The sequence below is a fragment of the Danio aesculapii genome, chromosome 3 (genome assembly GCF_903798145.1).
Source record: "Danio aesculapii chromosome 3, fDanAes4.1, whole genome shotgun sequence".
NCBI lineage: Eukaryota > Metazoa > Chordata > Actinopteri > Cypriniformes > Danionidae > Danio > Danio aesculapii.
Genome location: NC_079437.1, coordinates 33097269 through 33122150, shown reverse-complemented (window position 1 = coordinate 33122150; position 24882 = coordinate 33097269). Strand labels below are relative to the sequence as shown.

The following is a 24882-nucleotide window of genomic DNA, read 5'->3' as shown; positions in this document are numbered from 1 at the left end:
GCTAGCACCAAAAGTGTTCTTTTAATTTTTATGAGTGTGTTATGTAATTTAAGTTTTTGTTTATGCCTTATAGAATGTATGTATGAAAAATGTTAAAACTGTTTAAATAGGACAAAACAGTACTGAATTTGGGAAACTGTAGGCTATTCTGTCATTTTAATCTCCAATGTACTGTATGTAAATATTGTATAGCTTTATTCAGGAAATTTTTATAATCTTCCCCACCATTTCTTCAAGGGAATGCAAAATTGAACTTCCATCTGTGTATTACAGACCTTTCTAAATCTGTATTTATGTTAAATTCCTTAACCTGTGATTCTCACTCCATTTGAGTACATGATCCTGGCAACTATCATTGCTAACTGCATCGTCCTGGCCCTGGAACAGCACCTTCCAGACGGGGACAAGACACCTATGTCAGAGCGTTTGGTAAGTTCAGGTCTTGTTGATCAATGTTGCTTTGTTTCTAGACATTACATTCTGTAACTCAACAGAAATCCCAGAATCTAATTGGTCTCTGATGTATAATTCTTTTTGAAGTAATGGTAACTCACTCTTGTTTCCCCATGTCCATTTCTTTGTCTTTCTCTCTCACAGGAGGACACAGAACCCTACTTCATTGGCATTTTCTGTTTCGAGTCAGGCATTAAGATATTGGCTCTGGGCTTTGCCTTCCACAAGGGCTCCTACCTACGAAACGGTTGGAATGTCATGGACTTTGTAGTGGTGCTTACTGGGTAAGTCTGAACAAAATCTGCATGCTTAAAGCGATCGCTAAGAATAAATTGTGTATTGTTTACATGCCCATACTGCTTGTTTAGTTTCACAGTAGCACCTCATTCTGTTAGAATCATGCAATTATAATAGAGGAAATTTCTCCAAAATAATTTTGATACCTTGACAGAAACCATTATAGAACACACACATTCTTAAAAAAAAAAAAACTATAAGTGTTTTAATATTGTTTATATTGTTTATATGTCTATTTAGGTTTTTTGATTGATTAAGGCAGCTTTACACACCTGAGATAATGACCTGTTTGCACTCTACTTCTACTTCACAATTCACCAAACAAAACAATGACAAATAACTGCCAATTCAATGATGCCTTCTTTTTCACACTTCAGCTCTTAAACTCACAGTGTACAGTTGTTAATACACAGTATAAGTGTTAATACATTTCGCCCACCTCTTAGCAGCATTAAGCTGTCGGCATGTGCCGGTATAGGTTTCTGATGGTATAAAAACCTTGGATTAAAGAACCACGGTTTCACGGTATCATGGTTACTGCTCTAAAATAAGTTCTTTTTAATTGTTAGAGTAAAAAACAAAAAACGTTTTTACCCCATTGAACACAATATATGTTTTTTTAGGAAACATTTATAATATTTTGGAACAATAAACATAATAATGTTAAATAATTAATTAGCAAAATAATTAAAATAAATCTATAGCCCCTTTCACACATAAAGACCTTTCCGGAAAATTACCAGCAATTTTCTGGAAAGGTCTGTATGTGTGAACAGGCCCTTTTTGAAAGTACAGGAAAGAGCGCATTAACTATTAGAACGCGTTCACGCGAGACGTCTACTCCAGCCAATCAGAACATTCAGACGCATTCACATCCGCGCTGTTTATGAAAATAAAAGCATTTGAATATTTTTCCAGACATTTAGCTGCTAGATGTTAGTCAGATGGCGTTTCTATGTTCATTATTAATGCCAACTGTGGAAAAAACTATCTATAAACTGCTTATGATAAACCGCTGTTTGTTTACCTTCAAGCTCTGCTTCAGTTGCTTGACGTGAGTGCATGTGAAGCAGCCGGTGAGCGCCAGCACACATATTATGTACATCTTGACATGCGAAAGGTTTCCTCTATATAAAATATCTATCGATCTACAAAACTTGTAATGTCATCAAATGTTTAAAAATATTTGCTGCGATTCATGCTTCTGCCTTTGGATATCTCTGGGACAAAGCAGCTGCATGAATACTAAAGCTTTAAATAAAAGTGAAACCATCAACAAAAGGCTGACCACTTCTATGTTTACAAATACAAGCGCAGCCGTTTAGAGATATTCTGATAGATATTCCAGTATTCTGGAATGGATGTGTGAATGGTCTTTTCCGGATATTTACCGGTATCGCTGTGTGAAAGAGGCTATTGATTTCTGCTGTCTTCATTGGTTTCAAAAACACACATTTATATACAACACATTAAACAACACATAAAACCTATACAAATACCTTGGAAATGGTATAACAGAAAATTTGAGCAGTTTTAAAACCTTGACTTTTCCAAACTGCAGTAAACCTTGAAACCGGTTATCGTCCCATGCCTATTAAGCAGTCACTTTAATGCGACTTCAGAACAATTTGTGCCACCTCTTGCATGTAAATAAGGCATTTAAGGCAAACCTTGTGCAAATTAGTAAACACCATGCACAACATTTTTTATTTAAAAGTGCATTCTGAACCACCTCTGTTTCTACAGTCACAAACATTTGTAACAAATCAAACCAAATTGTGGGTTGTGTTTTTAAATATAGCAATTGCTTATATATATTTTTTCTCCAATTTCTGTTTAACGGAGAGAAGACTTTTAATAATAATTCTGACTACTATATATGCCATAGAGGGAAAAACATACTTTGAAAAGGTACTTAAAGCTGCTTTAGCTGTTGTCTGGTTAATAGACGTATGTTTCAGGTGCAAGACACTGCAAAAGTAAAGCACAAGTGTATAACATTCATTCATTCATTTTCTTTTCTTCGGTTTAGTCCCTTTATTAATCTGGGGTCGCTACAGTGGAATGAACCGCCAACTTATCCAGCACATGTTTTACACAGCGGATGCCCTTCCAGCCGCAACCCATCCCTGGGAAACATTCATACACATTAACTCACACTCATACACTATGGACAATTTAGCCTTCCCAATTCACCTGTACCGTATGTCTTTGGACTGTGGGGGAAACCGGAGCACCCGGAGGAAACCCACGCAAACGCAGGGAGAACATGCAAACTCCACACAGATACGCCAACTGACCCTGCCGAGGCTCGAACCAGCGACCTTCTTGCTGTGAGGTGACAGCACTACTTACTGCGCCACTGCGTCGCCCCAAGTGTATAACAGTAATAGACAATATTTATGGGAAAGTTTACATAAATGTTTACAAAAAACTGTAAAGATTTGCTTGATATGCCATAAAAACATTTTGGTGAAAGGCTGAAAAATGCTTTTATTTTCATCGTTTACACAAACCTTTTACTGGTATTAATAGCCTACTACAGTGTTATACTGTTAGTAGACAACTAACATTAGAATTGCCTGACCTCTAAATGTAAGTATTTACTGTTTGGCTAAGAAATTATTATTTTCACAAGGAAAAAAATGCTTAAATAATTAATTTTGTTTGTCAAAGATGAATCAATATTCCTGAAGTGTCTGTGTAAACACTCTTGACAGTATTTGAAAGCATCGATTTGGTCCCGAAACTGCAGCAAAAAAGTTGCTATTACTAAAAGGTCTGATGCTTTTGCCACCCCTGCCACCTGCTTTCTATGTGCAGCAATGGCATTAATTGCACCAGGCAGATAGCATTGATTTGGTGCATCTAAAACCAGCCTAATTAGCATATAAAGAAGGTGCATTTGTGCAGAAAAGAATGACAATGACTTGATTTAAATACACCTGATGCACTGGTACACCAGCACAGATAACGCCTGGTTAAACTGGATTACGGGTGGCTGGTGAATAAAACACAGGTGCAGAAGTGGTTCAACTGTTTAGTGGATTTGTCCCGTAAGCTCTTTTATATGCCTGTTTGTATTTTAAACATCTACATAAGATGTATATTCTTTCGAATATTGCCTGTGGTTATATATATATTTATGAGTGATTTGCTTTGGCATTTTTTTCTCTGTGAATTATACATGGATGCATGCATGTGTGTGTGTATGTTAGGTGAAAGCACACAGCGAGTGATATTGTGTGCTCCTGACCTAATGAGCTCATGGTGAGCTCAGATCAGAGCAGCGCTGCAGATACAAGCAGTGAGGACATGCTACAAATGTCAGTAGAGAGAGAGAGAGAGCAAGACAGAAAAAAAAGAGACAAGCAGGAGAATGGGTGATGGGACAGCTTAGGGCTGTAGATGTGCACTGTTTTTTGCAAAGACAGGAGCAGAACAAGAAAGTCTGATGGTCACGTAAATGTTGCCTAGAATATTGTTCTCTTAGATTTATATTTGGCTTCCAGTGACATGTTAGGCATGCATTGTAGTGATTTAAAACCTGATTTAAACTGGCTTTGAATCCATGTATATATTTATCAGAATAATTGTCAATTATTACTATTAGATATTACACTTCATATGCTTCAGTCAAATGTTTCTATGATTTTCTGCATCTGAATTTATTCATTAATTTTTTAGTTTGGGGTGGATAGATTTATCTTGTTGTGTATTTAAAAAAACTGTTTATTGTTTTCTGTTTGAACATGTTAATATGTAATTTATTCTGGTCATCCAAAGCTGAAGTTTTAGCAGTCATTACACCATTTCTCAGTGTCATATAATACTGATTTAGCTTCAAGAAACAGTATTTTCTTATTATTTTATTAATGATGCTTAAAGAAGTTGGCTGCTTTGCAAGTTTTTTTTTAAATAGAAAGCACTGAAGTACAGCATTTATAAAAAAAAGTCACCCTTATTTTATAGTTTACTTTAACAGTATTTAACAAGAAAGTAACTATATTGATATCCATAAAGCATCTATAAAGCATCTCTAAAACATCTAAAGCAAGTCATTATTCAAATCTAATCAGTTCATTGTTAATTCAATTCAGTTCATTCATTATAATACAAGTTCAAGTGGCATTCAGTAAGCTCAAGTGCCCTCAATTTTGTCACTACTCCTGTTGTAAGCAAATATGCATGAAGAAAAATTGCCTTTTATATAATCTTGAACAAACAAAAGAAGATTTCTGCAGGAGATCGCTGCAGTTTCAGAAGCTAAAATAAGAAAATTTATGTGTGTGCACCTTGCAAAACTGGTGTTAGAGAAACTTTTGAGCTAACTTAACAGTTTTATGTTCTAACAAAATAGAGGTTAGATGAATATTTAACCACTACAATGCTAACTTCTTGTTAGATGTAATAATACATTTACAAACAAAATTGACCACCATGTGCAGTTTTTTTTTCAGGTGCAATTTTTATTTTATTTTTTGCTTAACTGTCAGGAATGAAATTATGGGAAATTTCAGGCAGTGATGGATACATCCTTGCTGCCTTAAAAAAATCAATGAGATGGAGGAGAAAAGGAGAAAGAAAGTGAAGCTAGATTAGAATTTGGACGGGCCTTGAAATGCGTCTTTCGAAGGTGGCATTTTCCGGCTTTCAGTTTCAGCCATTGAGATCAAATGAGAAACGGAAGATAAGAATTGAAGGAAACAGAACACAGGAAAATAATGTGAAACAAAGTCCATATAAAAATCTAAAAACTGCTATTATCACTGAGTATGGAATGTCTTTTAGATATTGGGAGACAAGGACCTCTATCAGGTAACAAAAAACAAACATTGAAAAAAAAAAAAACATTGTTGATCAAATACAGGTTCATTCATCAGTTTTCCTGTTGCATAATGAACAAAACGTGTCCAAGTTTATTGTTCTATGGTTGTTAGCAGAAAATATGTAAAACTATCTAATTAAGAAATATAAAAGGAAACCTTTAAAATAACAATTGCTACATCTTTAGGGAAAAAGAGACTCCTTGAGCATGACACTAGCATTCTTCGCACTTATCTGTGATCAGTTTTGATTGGTTTTTAAAATCACAGTATGACATCAGTATATGCCTAATATATAGTGGTGTGCTGTTTTTTCTTTTCATTTTTTGGGTAGTGACTTCAAAACAGCAATCCCTCTAGATTTCATCATAGACCAAAAAACAACAAGCAGTTTCTGTGATTGAGATAATACTGATCTTGTTGGCATATTTTCATGGTTTAAATTCACAGTATTTGATGGAGCTCAACCATGTAGGTATTTAAAATAAGTCATAAAATATTTTAATGAATCCGGAAAGAAAGTCAACCGATGCAGTGATTTTTCACATGGTGGTAAAATGATCAAATTTACAATTTTAAACTGTCTGCAATCTAGAGATTTTATTTTGTGCACCATAATTTAGTGAACTGCAGTAATCAAATCCCAAAATGATAAACGCATGAATAACATTTTCTTCGTTTTTATGAAATAAAGGTTTATTTTAGATTATTATATCTTGTTTTAAGAAAACTGTACTGTGCAAGAACAGATTCTGTAAGATACTTGTATTAAGATTTATTTTTCTTACTATCAACAAGATTACTACTTAAAGTTCAATCTTTTACCTGCAAATTTTGCTCAATTACAATCAGAGATGTAATTTAAGACCAGCCTGTATTTTTTAGATTTTATTTTAGTTGTAATAACTTGTTTTAAATTTGCACATTAAAAATACTCAATCAAACTTATACTTGTTCTTTGGAGACAAAGTACATTCTGTTATGTTATGTTGTTATGTTATGTTATGTTGTTATGTTATGTTATGTTATGTTATGTTATGTTTTGTTATGTTATGTTATGTTATGTTATGTTATGTTATGTTATGTTATGTTATGTTATGTTATGTTATGTTATGTTATGTTATGTTATGTTATGTTATGTTATGTTATGTTATGTTACAATAAGCGTTAGTATATTTAAGAAGGCTTTTTGGTCAAGTTGGTTTTGGTTTTAGTTCGGCGACAGGATTGAACATGCATGATGCATAGGTGAGCACATGGTGTCTTTTGATTTATGGTGTGCTTGTGTTTTTTGTTTTTTTCTGTTTTGTGTTGACATTGTATGTAGCACATGGCTAATGATTAATTTTGTGTTTAGTTTTATGTGAATACATGATGAATGAGCTCTCATTTGCTGTGTGTTCTCATCCTGTGTTATGTGAGTACATGGCTTTTGTTTTTTTCTCATTGTGCCATCATTCATTTTGATTTGTTAAATAAACACCCGTTTTTAGGGCAGCACAGTGGCTCAGTGGTTAGCACTGTTGCCTCACAGCAAGAAGGCTAGGCCTGTTGGCATTTCTGTGTTTGCATGTTCTCCCAGTGTTTGCGTGAGTTTCCTCCAGGTGCTCCGATTTCCCCCACAGTCCAAAGACATTCAGTATACAGTAAGTGAATTGGATTAATAAATCAGTAGTGTATAAGTGCGTGTGTGTGAATGTGCATGTATGGATGTTTCCCAGTACTGGGTTGTGACTGGAAGGGCATCTGCTGTGTGAAACATATGGTGGAATAGTTGGTGGTTCATTCGGCTGTGGCGACCTCTGAAATAGAGACTAAGCCAAAGGAAAATGGATGAATTAATGAACACCTGTTTTTAGTTGCATTTAAGTTCTTGCTTCCTTTGTACACAGACAACTTTAACATAATGGTCCTACTGCACTGGCAGATCATTTGACTTGTTTGTAGTCTGTATCGTCTTAAATTATTCATTTATTTCTCATTTGTATGTTATTTTTGCAGTGCTTCTAAAAGGCATCTAGGGACGCTGTTTAATTTAAGCTACATCGCCAGTTTTAGGGGACCAAAAAGATTCAATTTAATGTTGGATCTGTTTAGTCCAAACATTTGTAGAAATCCTTTCCTTAATTTTATTAAAACAAGCTTACACCTTTTCCAAGACAGTCATTTTACTTAAATGGTAAATACAATTGTGTTGTCTGAGTAGCAGTGAAATGATACACTGCTTTTATGAAAAAAATCTGATCTAGCGGTAGCATAAAGGAGAACAGAAGTGGGGCTAAATCAAAACCTTGAATACCATATATATATATATATATATATGACAATTACTGTCAAAATCAATGTCTATCCTCCTATAGTACATTACTTCTGAATGTCCCTCTCCTTCAGCATTCATGTTAGCTATAGCCTTTCTATATAATATTTCTGTTTGCACATCAAATTTACTAATATATCCCATTTAGCATGTAATTTAGAGAACTGGGCCGAAAGCAAAGGTGCTAATAGGTTTGCTCAGGCTGATATTGCCACTTGACCTACAATTCACAAGCGCAATTGATCATCCGTAGAAGCCCAGTTAGCATGATGGCTAACACAGAAGCGCAGGGTCTCCTGCACTGTTATTGGTAGTTTAACGCATGGTGAATGTTGTGAAAAATGTGCAGGAGGCTCGTGTGGCAAAAACATTTATCATGTGACGTGCTTCATCACGTCAGCAGTGAACTGATTCTCAGCTCTGTCATTTTGTGAGTTGTACTTCATTTGGACTGAAGAATGGGATATATGTGTGAGTGGGGTTGTTCTCTTTGCTTTAAACTTACTGACTTTTCAAGGAAATATTTATTAAATTTCAGAAATAATCTTGGGGTAATCTTTGACTTATACAAATATTTTCATTTAACAAGAATATGGTTTTAATTATGTGTAATACACAATAATACAAAAATATGACATAGCAAGAAGGTCGCTGGTTCGAGCCCCAGCTGGGTCAGTTGGCATTTCTATGTGCCATCCACTGCGTAACACATATGCTGGTTAAGTTGGCAGTTCATTCCGCTGTGGCGACCCTGATTAATAAAAGCATTAAACTAAAAAGAAAAATGAATGAATGAATGAATGAATGAATGTTTGATTTAACAGGGTTGAAATTAACAAGATTTGAGTTGAAAGCTATGTGTTCAAAATCAAGAAAGTAATGCAGGTATTTTTTAATAGGTAATTCTTTATAAATTCATGATAATATCCCCTCATTAAGCTAAACAAAATATAAAGTAGATATCTAATTTTAAATATAATTGTCTCCATATGGTGCCAGCACTGACTTGAAAGAAACAGGACAAAACTCAGTTTTCAGTCATTCATTCATTTTACTTCAGCATAGTCCCTTTATTCATCAGGGGTTGCCACAGTGGAATGAACCGCCAACTTATCCAGTATATGTTTTACACAGTGGATGCCCTTCCAGCTGCAACCCAATACTGGGAAACATCCATACACACACACTACGGCCAATTTAGTTTATTCAATTCACCTAAACCGCATGTCTTTGGACTGCGGGCGAAACCCATGTGAACACGGGGAAAACATGCAAACACCAGACAGAAATGCATGCCAACTGACCCAGCCAGGACTTGAAACAGCGACCTTTTTGCTGTGAGGCGACAGTGCACACCATTGAGCCACTGTGTCGCCAACTCAGGTTTTGTTGTTGTTACTATTAGTATTAGTAGTGGTGGTGGTAGTAGTAGTAGGAGTGGTAGTAGAAGTGGTAGGAGTTGTAGTAGGCGTAGTAGGAGTAGGGTAAGTAGGAGTAGTAGTAGGAGTACCAGAAGACAAATTTTAATACATTTGCAACTAAAAAATATCTTAAATATAAAGAATATTAATTATAATATTAATATTATAATATTAATTTCTGCTGTTATATTTGTCAGTACGTGAGATCAAATAGTAAAATTTCAACACTCAAGAAAATATTTGTAAAATTTTTATTACATTTCAATGAAAGTTAATCAAGACAACTTTTGTATTATACTATAATTTCATTGTGTATAGTATGTATACTATGCAAATGTCAATTGTCAACTATTATTAATTATTGTATGCATGATTGCTAATAAATAAAAGAGAAATTCAGACAGCATAAAAACAAGAGTGTTTTGAAAATGTATATTTTAGCACTGCACCATACTTACCCTGTTATATATATTTGCAAAGTTTCTTAGTTATACTGGGTCCTCCATCTATATGTATTGTGTTTATATGTATACATACAGAATGAAAGTCTCCCATCTGAGCTTTGCGAGACGGTGTGTATGTGTGTGTGTGTGTGTGTGTGTGTAAATGGGTCAGAGGGTGTGTTGGCTGCAGTAGGGAGGAGAGCTATCGCCCCGTTTGCCTACTGCAGCCATTTTCTTTCTACTCCCTCCTTCCTGAGTCTTCATCAAGCGCACTGAACATTTGAAGTAGGCTGAGCAGTTAACAGATGTGTATTTGTGACTCGGATGAAAAACAAATACACCGTAAGCGAGGGTGAAAGAGGAAAAGGAAGCGAGTAAAAGAGAATCCAAGAAGGAGCGAGAGCAGCTGCTGTGGCTGGTGAATGAATTGCAGCTTGATCTTGGGTTTGTCTTCCCATGTTTCCTAGGGTTTAGCAAATAGAATAGAAAAGATGCAACTGGAGAAGCAGTAGGTTGGAAACAAGCAGTGGCAGAGAGAGAGAGAGAACGAGAGAGAGAGAGAGTGAGGGGAGAAGCAGAGCAAACCAATGAGAGCGGTCTATGCAGGAGCTGCTGCAGTAACCTGTTTTTCACTACTGCAGATGATCAATCATCCAGCAAAGCCTTGAGACACGAGCTCTCTCTCTCTCTCTCTCTCTCTCTCTCTCTCTCCTCGCACACGCTGATATTCTCTCTTCGTTCACAGCTGTTCACTCTTTGCTGTGGTAGGTAAATGGCGGATGTGTCTTTCAGTTGAGGAACACTTTGAAGATGAAATGATACGTCCCTCTCAACACCTCAGCCCTTGTCCTTTGATTTAACATGCATTCATACCTTTCTCCTTTCCCTCTTTCTTTTTCTCTTTATTTTTCGTTAGAAATATACTGAACATTTGATGTAAAACAACCGCAACATGAAGCAGCTACAACATAAGCGAATAATATGTGCCATTAGTGTGGTTAAATTATTAAAATGGTAAAAACAATGCAGTTCAGCTTTACTAAACTGATACATCAGCTTAAATGCAAAAGTTCCAACTATATTGACAAGCATCCTAGGAAATATTTTTCAGGCGGTTCACACTGATAAAAGCAGAGACTAAACTGAAGGAAAGTGAGCGAGTATAATAGTGAAACAGTAAGATTCTTGAAAGTTGTATGCAAAAGCAATATGAAATGATTTTCTATCAGCATAGAGGTTAAAATGGTTAAAATGCTTAAAGGGTACATGTTTTCCCCCTTTTTCATGATTTAAGAACTCTTTTGTGTCTCCAGAATGTGTCTGTAAAGTTTCAGCTCAAAACAGCCATCAGATTATTTATTACAGATTATCAATGTGCTTTGAACACATTGTAGCTGTTATTGTTGCCAGTGCCTTTAATGCTGGTTCTCCCCACCCACCATTCCCACGTGCCTGTCAAAGTGTGCCACAGTCTCTGCCTCGGCTGCGTCAGATAAACAGCACAGTGGCAGACATGAAGGAAGCAGCTCTCACATAACATTTGTGAGAAATACGACAGTAAGAACTTTCCCAATGATTATTTGATGTATTTGTTGGAGTTAATTCAAGCATTTCTACAACGATGAGCCACACACAATGTCACAATGGCACTGTTTTTGTGCGGCAAATGTGACGGGATACACGTTAATATCCACTGCTGTATGGATATCCGTTATGTTATTGTACAAAATAAGCCTGATTCAAAGTCCACAAACCAGGATTGAAGCATCTTTTGTAACTGTACTGACATGCCGCTGTGGTGATGAACTGCGAAAGCGATTTTACTGACTTCATTACAAGCATGCACTGTTTTAAAAAAAACGCTTTAAACTTGTAAAACTCATTGTTGATCACATTTGATGATGATTGATGATCACAGCGAGCTGAACGGATCTTTTAATCCCAGTTGCTTTGCGCACATCTTGTCCTGTTGATATGATTATACGTGTTACTGTGGAGACATGTTAATATGAGGCTGTTAATCAATTCGATGGTAGGGGGAAACTGCACTCATATGTCACGTTGTGGTGGGCCTCTGGTTGGGATTTGGATCCTATTTTAACATCAGGAAATTTAAAAAAAGAGACTTATTGTCTTTAGATCACTTCAATATGACTCTGGACACACACAATTCTGTCCAAACTGCTTACAAAAGATGATTTTCATCATAGGTGAAAACAAATTAAAAGGCTGAGGAACCAACTGCTTTTAAACAAGTATTAGTCTGTTCTTACAGATGGTATGGTATGTACTGAGTGTTTAAGTCTTTTAACCTAATTCACAGCAGTGATGAAAGCTGTCAAACATTAATGCAAAATTTGAGACCTAATCTTAGAGCAAAGCCTTGAAAAAAAATTAAATATGGGAAACTGTTTGCCAACCATGTGAATGGGCATTTACCTCCATGTCTATAATCCATTTAGGTATTCAAACAGTCCTGCTGAGGGGTCAAAACAGAACAGATATTAGCCTATTACTTCTAAATTGTGATATAATTTTTATGATGTGAAAAAAGAATATAAGTGCATAAAAGAAAAAAAATTAAAAGGGAAGTTTCTGACCCTTTTAGTAATATGCCCCCCCTTTTTTTGGGTGATTTATTGTACTATGAATTTATAGGGGATTTGTAAGTGTGACGGTCACTTAAATGTTTTGGAAAATAATGTGAATTCAGTTTGACAGATACTCTACATTTATATAAAAATGAAACAACCATCCTAAACTAATGTGCTAATTAAAAAAAAAAAAAAAAAAAAAAAAAAAAAGAATATATATATATATATATATATATATATATATATATATATATATATATATATATATATATATATATATATATATATATATATATATAAAAAAGAATAAATTATTAGACAAAATTTTATTCTAATTGAAATTATTACAATTTCCTGAAGATAAGTAGTTTAAAACCCAGTTGTTTGAGGAAAAGTGACAAAATAGAAATATTTATTGATAAAATAATTTGCTTTATGAAGATAAATTTTGACCTTACATACTGGCTTTTAATATATCATCAAATTATTGTTTGTTCTTAATATGTTTGACAAGATTTTTTTTTGTTGCATAAAATAAACGTATGCTGAATGAATTTCTAGAGAGTAAATCATGATATAAATAAATGTAAGAAAGTCATGTTTTTGTTCAGAAGAACAGCAGTCAATCAGAACACAATAATGTAGAAAAAAAGAGTTTTGAGATGCTTGAAAGATTTTGTTTTTGACCTCTGTGTGTGTGTGTGTGTGTGTGTGCGTGTGTGTGTGTGTGTGTGTGTGTGCGTGTGTGCGTGCGTGCGTGCGTGTGCGTGCATGTGTGCGTGTGCGTGTGTGCGTGTTTGTGTGTGTGTACATTACCTTGCGTGGACCTTGTAGATGTACAGAGAAATAGGACAAACAGGACACTGATATTGTCCTTCAGGGCTGGAAATTTGAACATGAGAATTATTTGAGGACCCAAAAGGGAATCTGCTTTTGTTAATGCATGGATTTGTGGGTCCTTTCTGGAGAGAGAAATTCCTATGAAATGTTTTAGCTAATATTTCACTTACAGTTCATGGCTAAATAGGATTGTTGTCATACATGCATACATACAGTGAGAATTAATGCTGTTGCTATTTATTATTTAAAATAACATGTTACTGTGGATTATTTGAATTTATAAATCCCTCAAAGCTCCCCATTTTCCTTGTTAGCGCAGTGATGCTGAGATTCTATCAATGAGGAATGGCTCCTGTTCCCATGGCAACAGTTATGAATGAGAAGGGCCCAGTAACCGGAGAAACTGTCTGAATGAGGGATTGCTGGTTGCTATGGGGATATGGTGTATGGTGAGGAAGTCTTTCTCATCATCTCTCTAAACAACCAAAAAAAATGGCAATTTATTTCTGACTTCATAACTGGTACTGTATAATTAGGCTACATTTACATTAGCATGTTTTCATTTGAACACAGCATTTTTAAATGAAACGATCCTTGTCCACACCGGCTTTTCGTGTTTCAGAAAAGCTCTTTATCCACATTACAAGCATCTTAGAGGCTAAGAGAAGTTGTAAAATTATTATACAAAATTACAGCCTATATACAGCTATCAAATTAAACTGTAACAGTGCTATTAGTGCTATAATCAGTACAAAGACATGTTCAGGTTGGCAGTTAATCATTTAATTTTTACTAGTACTCAGAAGTGAATGAGATTGTCAGAGCTTAAATCAGAATTTTGCAAATCTTGTCTGTAGTAGACTGAAAGTTAAATCAGATGTTTCAGGGAATACAATTAATAAGTCAAACACAAATTATTATAGCCTAAATTACATGCAACATATTGTAGGTTTAGTATGTATAGGTGTAAATGTTGAGCTAAAAACATCTTACATTCTGATTAGTTCCACATATCGATTCTTGTCGGATTAACGTCAGAGCTCATTGGCAGATTCAGTATGTAGAATTGGTGTCGGTCGTTGACTGAAAAAAGCAGTGTGACTGTTTATTCAGCAATGAATCAGATCGCGAGAGTTTTTGCTAAGACGCAATCCAACATGAGGTGACAACACAGTTGGGTTTCATTAAGGCTAGTTGTTTGCCGTCTGCTTTGTGTGTCTCGGCCCTTATATAACCACGCACTATTGGCCAGGACACAAATAACTTGAATTTAAGATGTGCTAAATCTTTCACCTGAAGAAAATAACCAATCTAAGAAAAGTGCAAGCAGGCATCTATAGTTGCACCCACTTCCTTGCCCATTTTTGATTATTCAGGAGTGATGTGTGGTCAGTGACATGCTGAGAAGATGGCTACTGCTGGCTCTGCTCACTTGTACCTTCATTTACATTTTTTTCTGAAAGCTATGTAGAGTTTCTAGATCTCTCCGTTTTCAAGTGTAGAAAAACTCCAGAGTAGTGTGTATGCCAGGCTTAACCATAAATTATTGTGTATATTAAAACAAAAAAGCACTAGTGTAAACATAACCTTGTGTACTAAACAGACTATAGCAGTGCTGACCTGCATTTACATCTCCTGCTGTAAAAAACACTGCCACTTTCCCTTAGAACTTCTCTCAGTCCCAGCCATACTTAGTCGCTCAGTGTGTGTCCGGGATTGTGGTGAGATGGATTGGCAAATGCCTCCCGGTAGGCTGCCCCTGTCAGTGCAGTGTAAACACCTGTGAGTCCTCCTCTGGATCTCGTATAGCCAGTCTGCCAGTTCTTCAGGGAACGCCACTAGAGCACACACACCCACCCTCCTAAACCTCCTAAGTTCAGTTTTTTCAGCATATCCAGTTAAGTAGAAGAAACAGACCCTTTGTGTACCTTTCAACCAGGGATCTTAATTTGAATTTACATAGGGCATGAATTTAGATAAGTGCTGGTCTCCATTTAAGGGTAATTTGAACAGTTAGCACAGATTTTATTTTATTTTATTTTATTTTATTCATTTTCTTTTCGACTTAGCCCTTCGACGCATGCCCTTCCAGCCACAATCCATCTCTGGGAAACATCCACACACACTCATTCACTCACACTCATACACTACGGACAATTTAGCCTACCCAATTTACCAGTACCGCATGTCTTTGGACTGTGGGGGAAAACGGAGCACCCGGAGGAAACCCACGTTATCGCAGGGAGAACATGCAAACTCTACATAGAAATGCCAACTGAGCTGAGGCTCGAATCAGCGACCCAGCGACCTTCTTGCTGTGAGGCGACAGCACCGCGCCACTGCATCACCTTTATTTTATTTTATTTTATTTTATTTTATTTTATTTTATTTTATTTTATTTTATTTTATTTTATTTTATTTTATTTTATTTTATTTTATTTTATTTTATTTTATTTTATTTTTAGAGCATGCCCAATAGCCCACTAGAACTGTTGTGTATGTGTGTCTGTGTGCTTTTGTTGTTTTGTGCTATGTGTATACAGTGCTCAACATAATTGACTACATCACATTTTGAAAATTAATATTTGTTTCCATTTCTCAGTGAATATAGGCAATGTATTTTGGTGCATTTGAATAAAACAGATTTATTAAACAGACATATTTAATCAGGGTGTCCGCAGGGTTTTAAAAAGTATTAAATTGGTTATGAGAAAATTAAGGCCCTTAAAAGGTATTAAAAATCTTAATCGTGTTTTTACGAGGTCTTAAATTTTGTTCAAGCGTTGTCCAAAGTGTTTCACTCCAAAAAAGCATAAATTTATTAATTTTCCTCCTAATATTAACAACAGCATGCTCAATCCATGCGATTGGTTAGGGCCGGGGTGCGTTAGGCCAAGCTCCTCCGTCTGAGTGATGTCACATAATTTGCGACAAATGCCGTAAGGTAATGTGACTCTCTCCACATGTAGCGAAACCCTAGAGGGAAACAGTCGGCAAAATGGGAAAAGGTGAGTTTGCGTACTCCTGGTTGGAAGAAAGATTAGTTTAAACAATGGCTGAAGCCTGTCGCTGAAAACAATCGCGTAATTTATTCTTCTGAGCTTATTCTGAGCTTATCTTATTATTCTTCTGAGCTTATCTGAGTTCTGTTGCATAGTTGTGCTCCATTCATTTATTAAATGACAACAGTTTATTAACAACTGTTTATTAAGTTAAAGGTTTGATACTAGTTATATCTTAACCTAATAAATTAACTTAACTTAATAAAAAAGTGGCAATGAGGTCTTAAAATATTCTAAAAAGTCTTAAAATGGTATTGAAATTATCTTTAGGATTCCTGCATATACCCTGTTATTAAAATAACATTTTAGTCACCAAACATAGACAAGACAACACAATTAAATTCAAGCAAAATATTGTAACTAAATTTTTCCTTTTTTTTGCTTCTCTCGATTTTTCCTCTTTTTTAAATGTATATTTAATATTTTTACATATACATTTTACTGTTCTAGTTTTTGGATTGTTTTTATAAGTTATTTTGTTAGATAAGCTCCAGATTTTGCTTCAGTGCTGACTAATCTAATGTATATGCACAGATATAATATTGTATAGCATCCTATTAAAAATATCAATTTAAAAGATAGAATTGTGAGGGGTGTACTTATATATGCTGAGCACTGTGAAGTATGTATGTATGTATGTATGTATGTATATATATATATATATATATATATATATATATATATATATATATATATATATATATATATATATATATATATATATAATATTTATATGTGTGTGTGTGTCGTAATGTTATTGTATTTGTTCATGTAGTGCAACCGTCGTCTTCATTGAATATCACTGACTTAACATTTTTTAAATTCTTCATGATAATTGAAAATTTCCTCATTATAAAACAGCAGAAGTCAATGAAAGGTCTTCACCCAAAACAAGTGTGTGTGTGTGTGTGTGTGTTAGAGACTGGGTGAGAAAGTGTTGTATAATAAGTCAGGTACAGCTGACAGTGGTGGCTCTCAGACTGCGGCTCTATAAATAGATGAGGAGAGATGGAAATAAATGAGCCAGTCAGCATCTTCCTCTCACTCTCCTCCAGCTCCTCCCTCTCTCAGCTCCCTCTTCCTGCTCCAACCCCTTTTGGCTCTCCTTCTTCACCTCCTCCCATTCTGCTCTGCTTTCTCTCTTCCTCTTTCATTCTCAGTTGGCGGTTTACAGTAATATTAACTGAAAAGCTAGACATTATTTAACCTCTCTAATGGCTGCCACTTTGTACGTATCAGTGTATTTGTATCAGTGTCCTTAAGTTTTTAAATGCCTTTTGCTGTTTATTCTACCTGAAAGCAATGATTGCAGCAAACGTTGACACTCATATTAATGCAAATTTAGACAATATCTCAAGGGTCATTTTCCAGAAGGCCATGGCAGGCCTATTGAAGCTGGTTTAGAGTTTCAGCTCTGTCCAAAAACGAGCTTTGCATGGTTTTAAAATGGATATTTTGCTGCTACGTCTGTGGGTGTGAGTGTTGATTAAAATTCCCATGTCATATGCCTCAGTATCAGTGGTGCTGTATTGATTCAGTTGGATTCGCATCTTTGTTCTTCTCTGCATGTTATCACTACACAGAATCAGTTTCCAGTGACTTTCCTGCACAAATAAAGGTCACATGAATACAAAGCAGCGGTGCCCACATTTATCTCTATTCTCTGCGCATGGACCTCTGACATTCAGTCTGCGGGGGGACAGCCAGTGTGTGCCATCCTCTCTGAAACCATTAATGCCCACTGCTTACTTAGTTTGAGTCCATAGTCTTAGAGTCACACACAGTAGGGTAGAGCTGCACAATTAATCACTCAAAGGTTGCAAACTCAATTCACCAACTGGATCGTATTCTTAAATGGTGATGATGATCCGATGTGTACAAATATGATCACAGTAGCTGTTTTTAAAGCTGCAAATTGAACTTATGCACAGAATTAGAATATTGCATAAATCATTTGCTAATAAAAGACTGTTTCTATGTGTTCAAAAGAATCTCAATCCTGGGAAAGTAGCACAATATATAAGTAATTTAAAATGCAAGCATAAAAAGAAACAGCGGGCAACATGGTGGCGCAGTCGGTTGCCTCACAGCATGCAGGTCGCTGGTTCGAGCCCCAGCTGGGTCAGTTGGCATTTCTGTGTGGAGTTTGCATGTTCTCCCCGTGTTCGTGGGAGTTTCCTCCGGGTGCTCTGGTTTCCCCCACTGTCCAAAGACGTGCACTATAGATGAATTGAATAAGCTAAATTGGCCGTAGTGTATGTGTGCGAATGAGAGTGTATGGGTGTTTCCCAGTGTTGGGTTGTGGCTGGAAGGGCATCCGCTGCATAAAACATATGCTGGATAAGTTGGCAGTTCATTCCACTGTGGCGACCCTTGATTAATAAAGGGACTAAGCTAAAAAGAAAATGAATGAATGGATGAAAAAGAAACAATGTAGCTATTCTTTCCTCTATAAAAGTTTGCCTTGCATCGTTTTTGCTTAATGTTTTCAGTAGCTTCTGGCAGAGAATTGTTTTTTTAATTCCATTTTGACAATAGATTGTCGTTCAGGTATTTAAAAATGATTAAAACCGCATTACTGATGGTGTGTGGTGAGACTGGTGCTCGGGAGACTGGTTAGTTCAGTGACATGTTTTTGGGAGATCAACAAGGAATTTCCATCGCAGTTTATGTCTCATTCCATAATAAATAAAAATAAAATTATGCTGAATTTTATGATGTAAAATGTACATCTTTATGTACATTTAGCTGTTTCCACCTAATGTTAATTATGTAATGTCCTAAAATGCACATAAAATAGGTAGTTGGAAACCACTCTAGAGCCACTTTATCAGGTACACCTGTTCAACTACTGGTTAACATAAATCTCAAAAAGCTAGCTTCATGGCAGGAACTCAATGCTTTAGGCTTGTATAGATGTGGTTGAGATGTGAAGCTACAATTCCTACAGGCTCTCAAAAATTGGACAATACAGAAAAAGATTGCCTGATTCATTAAGTCTCAAATTCTGCTGCAAAATTTGAATGGTAAGATCAGAATTAGGTGTTAACCACATGAAAGCATGGGTCTGTTCTGCCTTCGATCTATGGTTCAGGTTAGAGGTCTGAATTCCCGTGGCTGTTCCGCGGGACCCGACAAGTTTTTTTGCAGCGCAGGAATACATTTCAGAATAAAACACGGTAGCGGTCGGGAACTCTGGTGTAATGGGAGCGGGCGGCCTACCTATAGTGCTCTCGAGAGAAAGAGCGTGTGCTCCCTAGAGAGAGATAGAGAGAGAGAGAGAGAGAGAGCGAGCATCCGCCGTAGTATGTGTGTGTGTGTGTGTGTGTGTGAGAGAGAGAATGCGAGAGAGCGCTACTGCTTTGCACTACTGCCCTTTTTGCACTGTCTTGTTTGTATGCAGCAAAGATGAACTGCTTTGGCAATACAAATGTTATTTGTCATACCAGTAAAGCACCTAAATGTAAATGTAAGAGCGCGCGCATCTGCCGTGGTGCTCTGTGTGTGTGTGTGTGTGCTTGTGAATGAGAGAGAGCGTGCTCATCCACCGTGGTGCTCTCTCTCTCTCTCTCTCTCTCTCTCTCTCTGTGTGTGTGTGTGTCGCTTGTAATAGGCTGACTGGACTCTGTAACATCCAGCTGGGTGTTTTTGGGAGGCCTATTTAATCGCTAAACATTCTTCCGAAGAAATAATGCTGGTATGATATATGAAACACAATTGGTTGTTGTCAAATATATTAAGATGATATGTTTGTAAATCTGACTGAAAGAGTCAGTGCCTCACCGCACGTCACCCGGCAATCATGTCTCATTACAAAAGGGCAAACAAAACTGACATTTAGCCTACAATCCTTGCGCAACCTACACTTTTATCTGTCATCTCTCTCTTTTGGTAGTGTCCAATTTTAACGTGATATTTTGAAAACCAAATCTAAATTTAGCGGGAACGGTTGGGTCGAGTAGAAAACGGGGAGGGTCAGGCAGTGGGTGATTAAAGACTGAATATACAGCGGGAGCGGTCGGGTGCGTCATAAAACCTGGCGGGAACGGGCGGGAGCGGGATTAAAATTTCAGTCCCGCGCAGATCAATAGTTCAGGTGGCTGGTTGTGTAATAATGGTATTCTTGGCACATTTTGGGACCCTAAATACTAATTAAGCATTATTTAACACCACAGCCTATGCACAGCCTTTTATAACTACTGTTCATCCATCTTACAGCAGGATAACGCATTAAGGTAACATAAAGAGAAATTTTAAAAAAATCTCAAGCTGTTTTTTTTGCACGTGACTGAAACATTTGGGATGTGCTGAAAAGGGGATTTATATTGGCTGCAACTTTGATGATATCATGACAGCAAAATGGTTTAATTTAATGACTGATTTGTAATTTTGTCTGTGTTCAGAATTGACATTAGTTTAGTCTGGATGTAAACTGATTTACATGAGCTCACATCACACACCATTGTCATTGTAACCATTTATTTATTTTTTCAGCTCAGAATGAAAACTGTCTCTAAATGCAGCTCTCTGTTATTACAAAGGCTGTTGTTTACCACATTATCCTAGATTAAACCTGCACTGACTTCATATTTTTTAACTTTCATTCTTTATATCTGTCCAGAATCCTTTCCACCGTGGGCTCAGACTTTGACCTGAGAACTCTGCGTGCTGTTCGAGTGTTGAGACCTCTCAAACTTGTGTCTGGGATTCCCAGTAAGTGGCATATTTCTCCATTTGCTCATTCACATGCTGGTGTGGTACTGAAACCTGAACTTCCTCTGCAAAATATTTTCAAACGTCTGTTTCATGTAACCTTAAGTGGATATGTTGCCATCATTGGATGCATTGATTACTTTTTGTTGCATGATTTAAAGTCTTCAAACCAGAAATATAGTTTGAGAGTTTTGTGTATAGAAAATGAAATTTCATCCTACAAAACTGTAACATGACCTGAGAGAATTCCAATATAGTGCACAATTCATAATTCTTACTTTAATGATGCTCGTTCGCTATTTTTGAAATATGATAATCTGCAGTTTGCATTATACCCTTTGTGCTACATTACAAACTGTCTTACTTATACTTACTTAAACTATTACTTATACTGCAAAAAACAAAGACTAAAATCTCTGACCATAGCCACTTTTCCACTGTCAAGCCAGTGTGAGCCAGGCCTTTCATCAGGCCTGCTGGGGCCAATAGCCCCAGAGTTCCAGCAGCAAGGCCGAAATCATAGCTTTTATCACTTTGTGGCCAATAAATCACAGTGCAGCACAAAAAAACCTTATCCTAAGTATGGTCCTCGAATCAAATAAAAGACAACTTGCCTAGTTCAACAGGAAGAAATCAGAATCACACAGAATCACTAAACGGTCAAGATGAAGATAACAGAAGCGAACAAATTATGTGCTACTGTACAGCATTATATGATATGTCTATTTATACATACAAATGTACTTTTCATAGATTTTTTTTTCTTTACTCATTTACAGTACTGTAATATTAGTTGGAATTGCATACCAAGTGGTCCCTTCACTAACAGTGGCTCAGTGACCCAGCGCACCGTGCATAATTTTAAACCATAGGAATTTTTTTCTGTGATCGTCGATCTGATCCTCGCGAAGTTTTAGGCTTTATACAATGCAACTTTTTAAACTATCCCTGAACTAGCAGTCTACTTTAAAACACCTTCATTTCAGCAGATACCCTCAATTTGTCTTTGAATATTCTCCTCAGCCCAAATGCTAAAGAAATTCCTGGCATCTTCAACTGATCAGTACTGTCTGTGTTTGTACTCTACATTTGTGCGTGATTAAATTAGCGAAATGGGCATCTTGCTGCAGATCTTTTTTTACTTGACTCAACCAAATTCAATCTTTGCCTTTCACCCCACCCCAAAGTCCCAGCTAACCCACTATGACCCAAGATATTCAGCAGCAGAAAAACCCAGCCATTGGCCTCAAGGAAATTTAGACAACTGGAAACATGGCTAGTCCAGATATGCAGCTATTGTCAACAATCTTGTTTTCTTTCCTCCAGGCTTACAGGTTGTGCTGAAATCCATCATGAAGGCCATGATCCCTCTGCTTCAGATCGGTCTGCTGCTCTTCTTTGCCATCCTCATGTTCGCCATCATTGGTCTGGAGTTCTACATGGGCAAATTTCACACCACTTGCTTTGATAAGATCACCGGTAGGCCTGTTTGTTCAGAGACTTCCTCATTTTATGATCTTCGAAACTGCTACTCAAGTATAACGGTTTCATTAATTGTGTTTTGGTCTTTCTATTAGATGAGATCCGGGAGGAGTTTCCTTGTGGGGAGGAGGTTCCCGCTCGAATATGTCCTAATGGAACCATATGCAAAAAGTACTGGCTTGGACCGAACTATGGTATTACTCAGTTTGACAACATCCTGTTTGCCGTCCTCACAGTCTTTCAGTGCATCACCATGGAGGGCTGGACTGATCTGCTGTACTATGTAAGTCGCACTGCAAATTTTTTAATCATGCCATACAGTATTATTATTATTATTATTATTATTATTATTATTATTATTATTATTATTATTATTATTATTATTATTATTATTATTGTTATTATTATATTGTATTTTCTTGATTGATGATTTAAATGACCCCAAACAAAAGAGACCATAAGTATAAATAATTCAATATTTCTTTTAACCAAAATCTTATTTTAAGTATAATTGCCTGTTTTCACTGAGTGGTATGGTACGGTGTGGTTTGGTACATTTTTTTGGCCGTTTCCACTGTCAAAAGGTACCAAAAACTGAACCGCACCATACCACTTTTTGGGTACCCTTTCCAAAGTGTATAAACCTAGCAGAACAAAAGGATACCAAAAGGCAGAACCAGAAGCGCAGCTGAGCACTATTGGTTTACAGAGATACGTCACTAGCGTGCATACAAGCCAGGAGAAAGAAAACAAAGGAACTGCCATTTTTAAAAACACAGCCGAGACATTACACCGTAATAATATATACAAATAATAACAAGCCGTTGTCGAACCCAGCTCAAACAAACCTTGTTTATCGTCTTGAGGAACAGCCACAAAGCCAAGAAGAGGATCTGTCGTGTCCTGTTGTTGTTTACGAGGCCATCTTAAAGCACGAGTGGTTTCACTTTCTCGAGACAGCTCGTGTGTGCTTGCTGCGCTTCTATATTTGAAAAAACGAACTTGAGCTGATGATAATAACGTACGCGAGATTATTGAAGTGCTTCTGACATCTTTTCAGGAGCAGACAAATGTGAGAGAGGAGAGGTTTGCACTAACTGTATGTTTCGTGTTATTTTTGAACCCAAATAAGACCTAAATGTATGTTGTGTGTAGTTTTCTGTAATTGGTATATGTGTATAAAATCTCTATTCTGTGAAAAGTGCTTCTCGTATGATATGCAAACAACCCATACAGCTTTACTTTGATATTACTTGAAGCGACAATGATGTCGACTGCAACTTTGTCGTACACCACGCCCACCAAAAGGGTAATATTGGTACACTTTGGCAGTGGATACAAAAGCCTGATAAAGGTGACCCATACCAAACCGTGCTAACTCTTCCATCATTTACTCATCCTCTACTTATTTCAAACCAGTTTTGATTTTCTTTTTTCTGTTGAAAACAGAAACTGAAGAATGCTGGAAAAACGGGCACTGACTTCCATAGTATTTTTGTTCCTAAAATAAATGTCATTGTTTTTTTTCCAACTTTCTTTAGAATATCTTGTTTTGGTTTTAACTGAAGAAAGACATTCAGATGCTTAGAACAATTTGAGTGTGAATAAATGATGAGGTGATCTCTCGTCAATGCATGTTACTGAAATAATTGAGGCAGTTTCTAATGTTACAAAGGCTCTCTGTGTCTCGTAATAAATATGAAAAAGTGTATTGATAAGCAAATCAGCAAATTAAATTGATTTCTCAAGGTTCATATTGCAATTGTAAATAAAAAATTCCATATTATTACTCAAATATGCAACCTTATTTTATGAACGTCATTTTGTCAGTTTGAATGTCAGTGTGTGTATTTGCTGCATTTTAAATAGCAGCACAGCACTCCTACACGCTCTTATAGCATTCTTATATTCATCCGCTACTTTTTTTTTCTCAAATGGATTTTAGATTGGTTGGTTGATGTCACCTTTTCACTTGGACATCCTGTATTATTTCGTTTTTTTTTTAAATGTATTCCTCAGAGTAAAGAATTGCTGATTTCTTCAACTATGAGATTATCATAAAGTAAATAAGCTATAGGACCGAACAGGCCCACCTAATCCACATCCCCAAACCTTTCACTTGCAGACATACAGTAAGCAAAATCTGCCCTATAGAGTCGGTGCATTTATAGTCTTATCGCAGGTGGCCAGCCTGTCCACTCTGACTAGAGAGCGCCGTTTCCTCGCCCGCCCTCTGCCACAGAAAATAGGCCAGTGATGTCAATGCCATGTTCAAGATTTCCACATACTAATGATGTTACCTCAGGGAGCAGTTTAATCCCAATGCTACGTCAACACTGCCTGCAAATCAACAGCCGATTTACCTGCAGGATTAAAGGGTTATTTTAAAAATGATCTTGGCAATGAGAAATAAGTCTGAGGGTGGTGATTCCGT

General features: G+C 36.5%; 1 protein-coding gene across 2 annotated transcripts in view; it reads left to right on the top strand.

The window, feature by feature from the left end:
- cacna1aa (calcium channel, voltage-dependent, P/Q type, alpha 1A subunit, a) overlaps positions 1-24882 on the top strand; it is a 139837-nt gene that overhangs the window by 21487 nt on the left and 93468 nt on the right. Inside the window, exons 2-6 of one of the 2 annotated variants that reach the window (XM_056453760.1) lie at positions 324-429; positions 598-737; positions 20875-20966; positions 22293-22445; positions 22544-22731. In XM_056453760.1, coding sequence (XP_056309735.1) covers positions 324-429; positions 598-737; positions 20875-20966; positions 22293-22445; positions 22544-22731 — 679 coding nt within the window. Of the gene's footprint in view, positions 1-323; positions 430-597; positions 738-20874; positions 20967-22292; positions 22446-22543; positions 22732-24882 lie in introns of those variants that run through there. The other variant, XM_056453759.1, reaches the window with a different exon arrangement.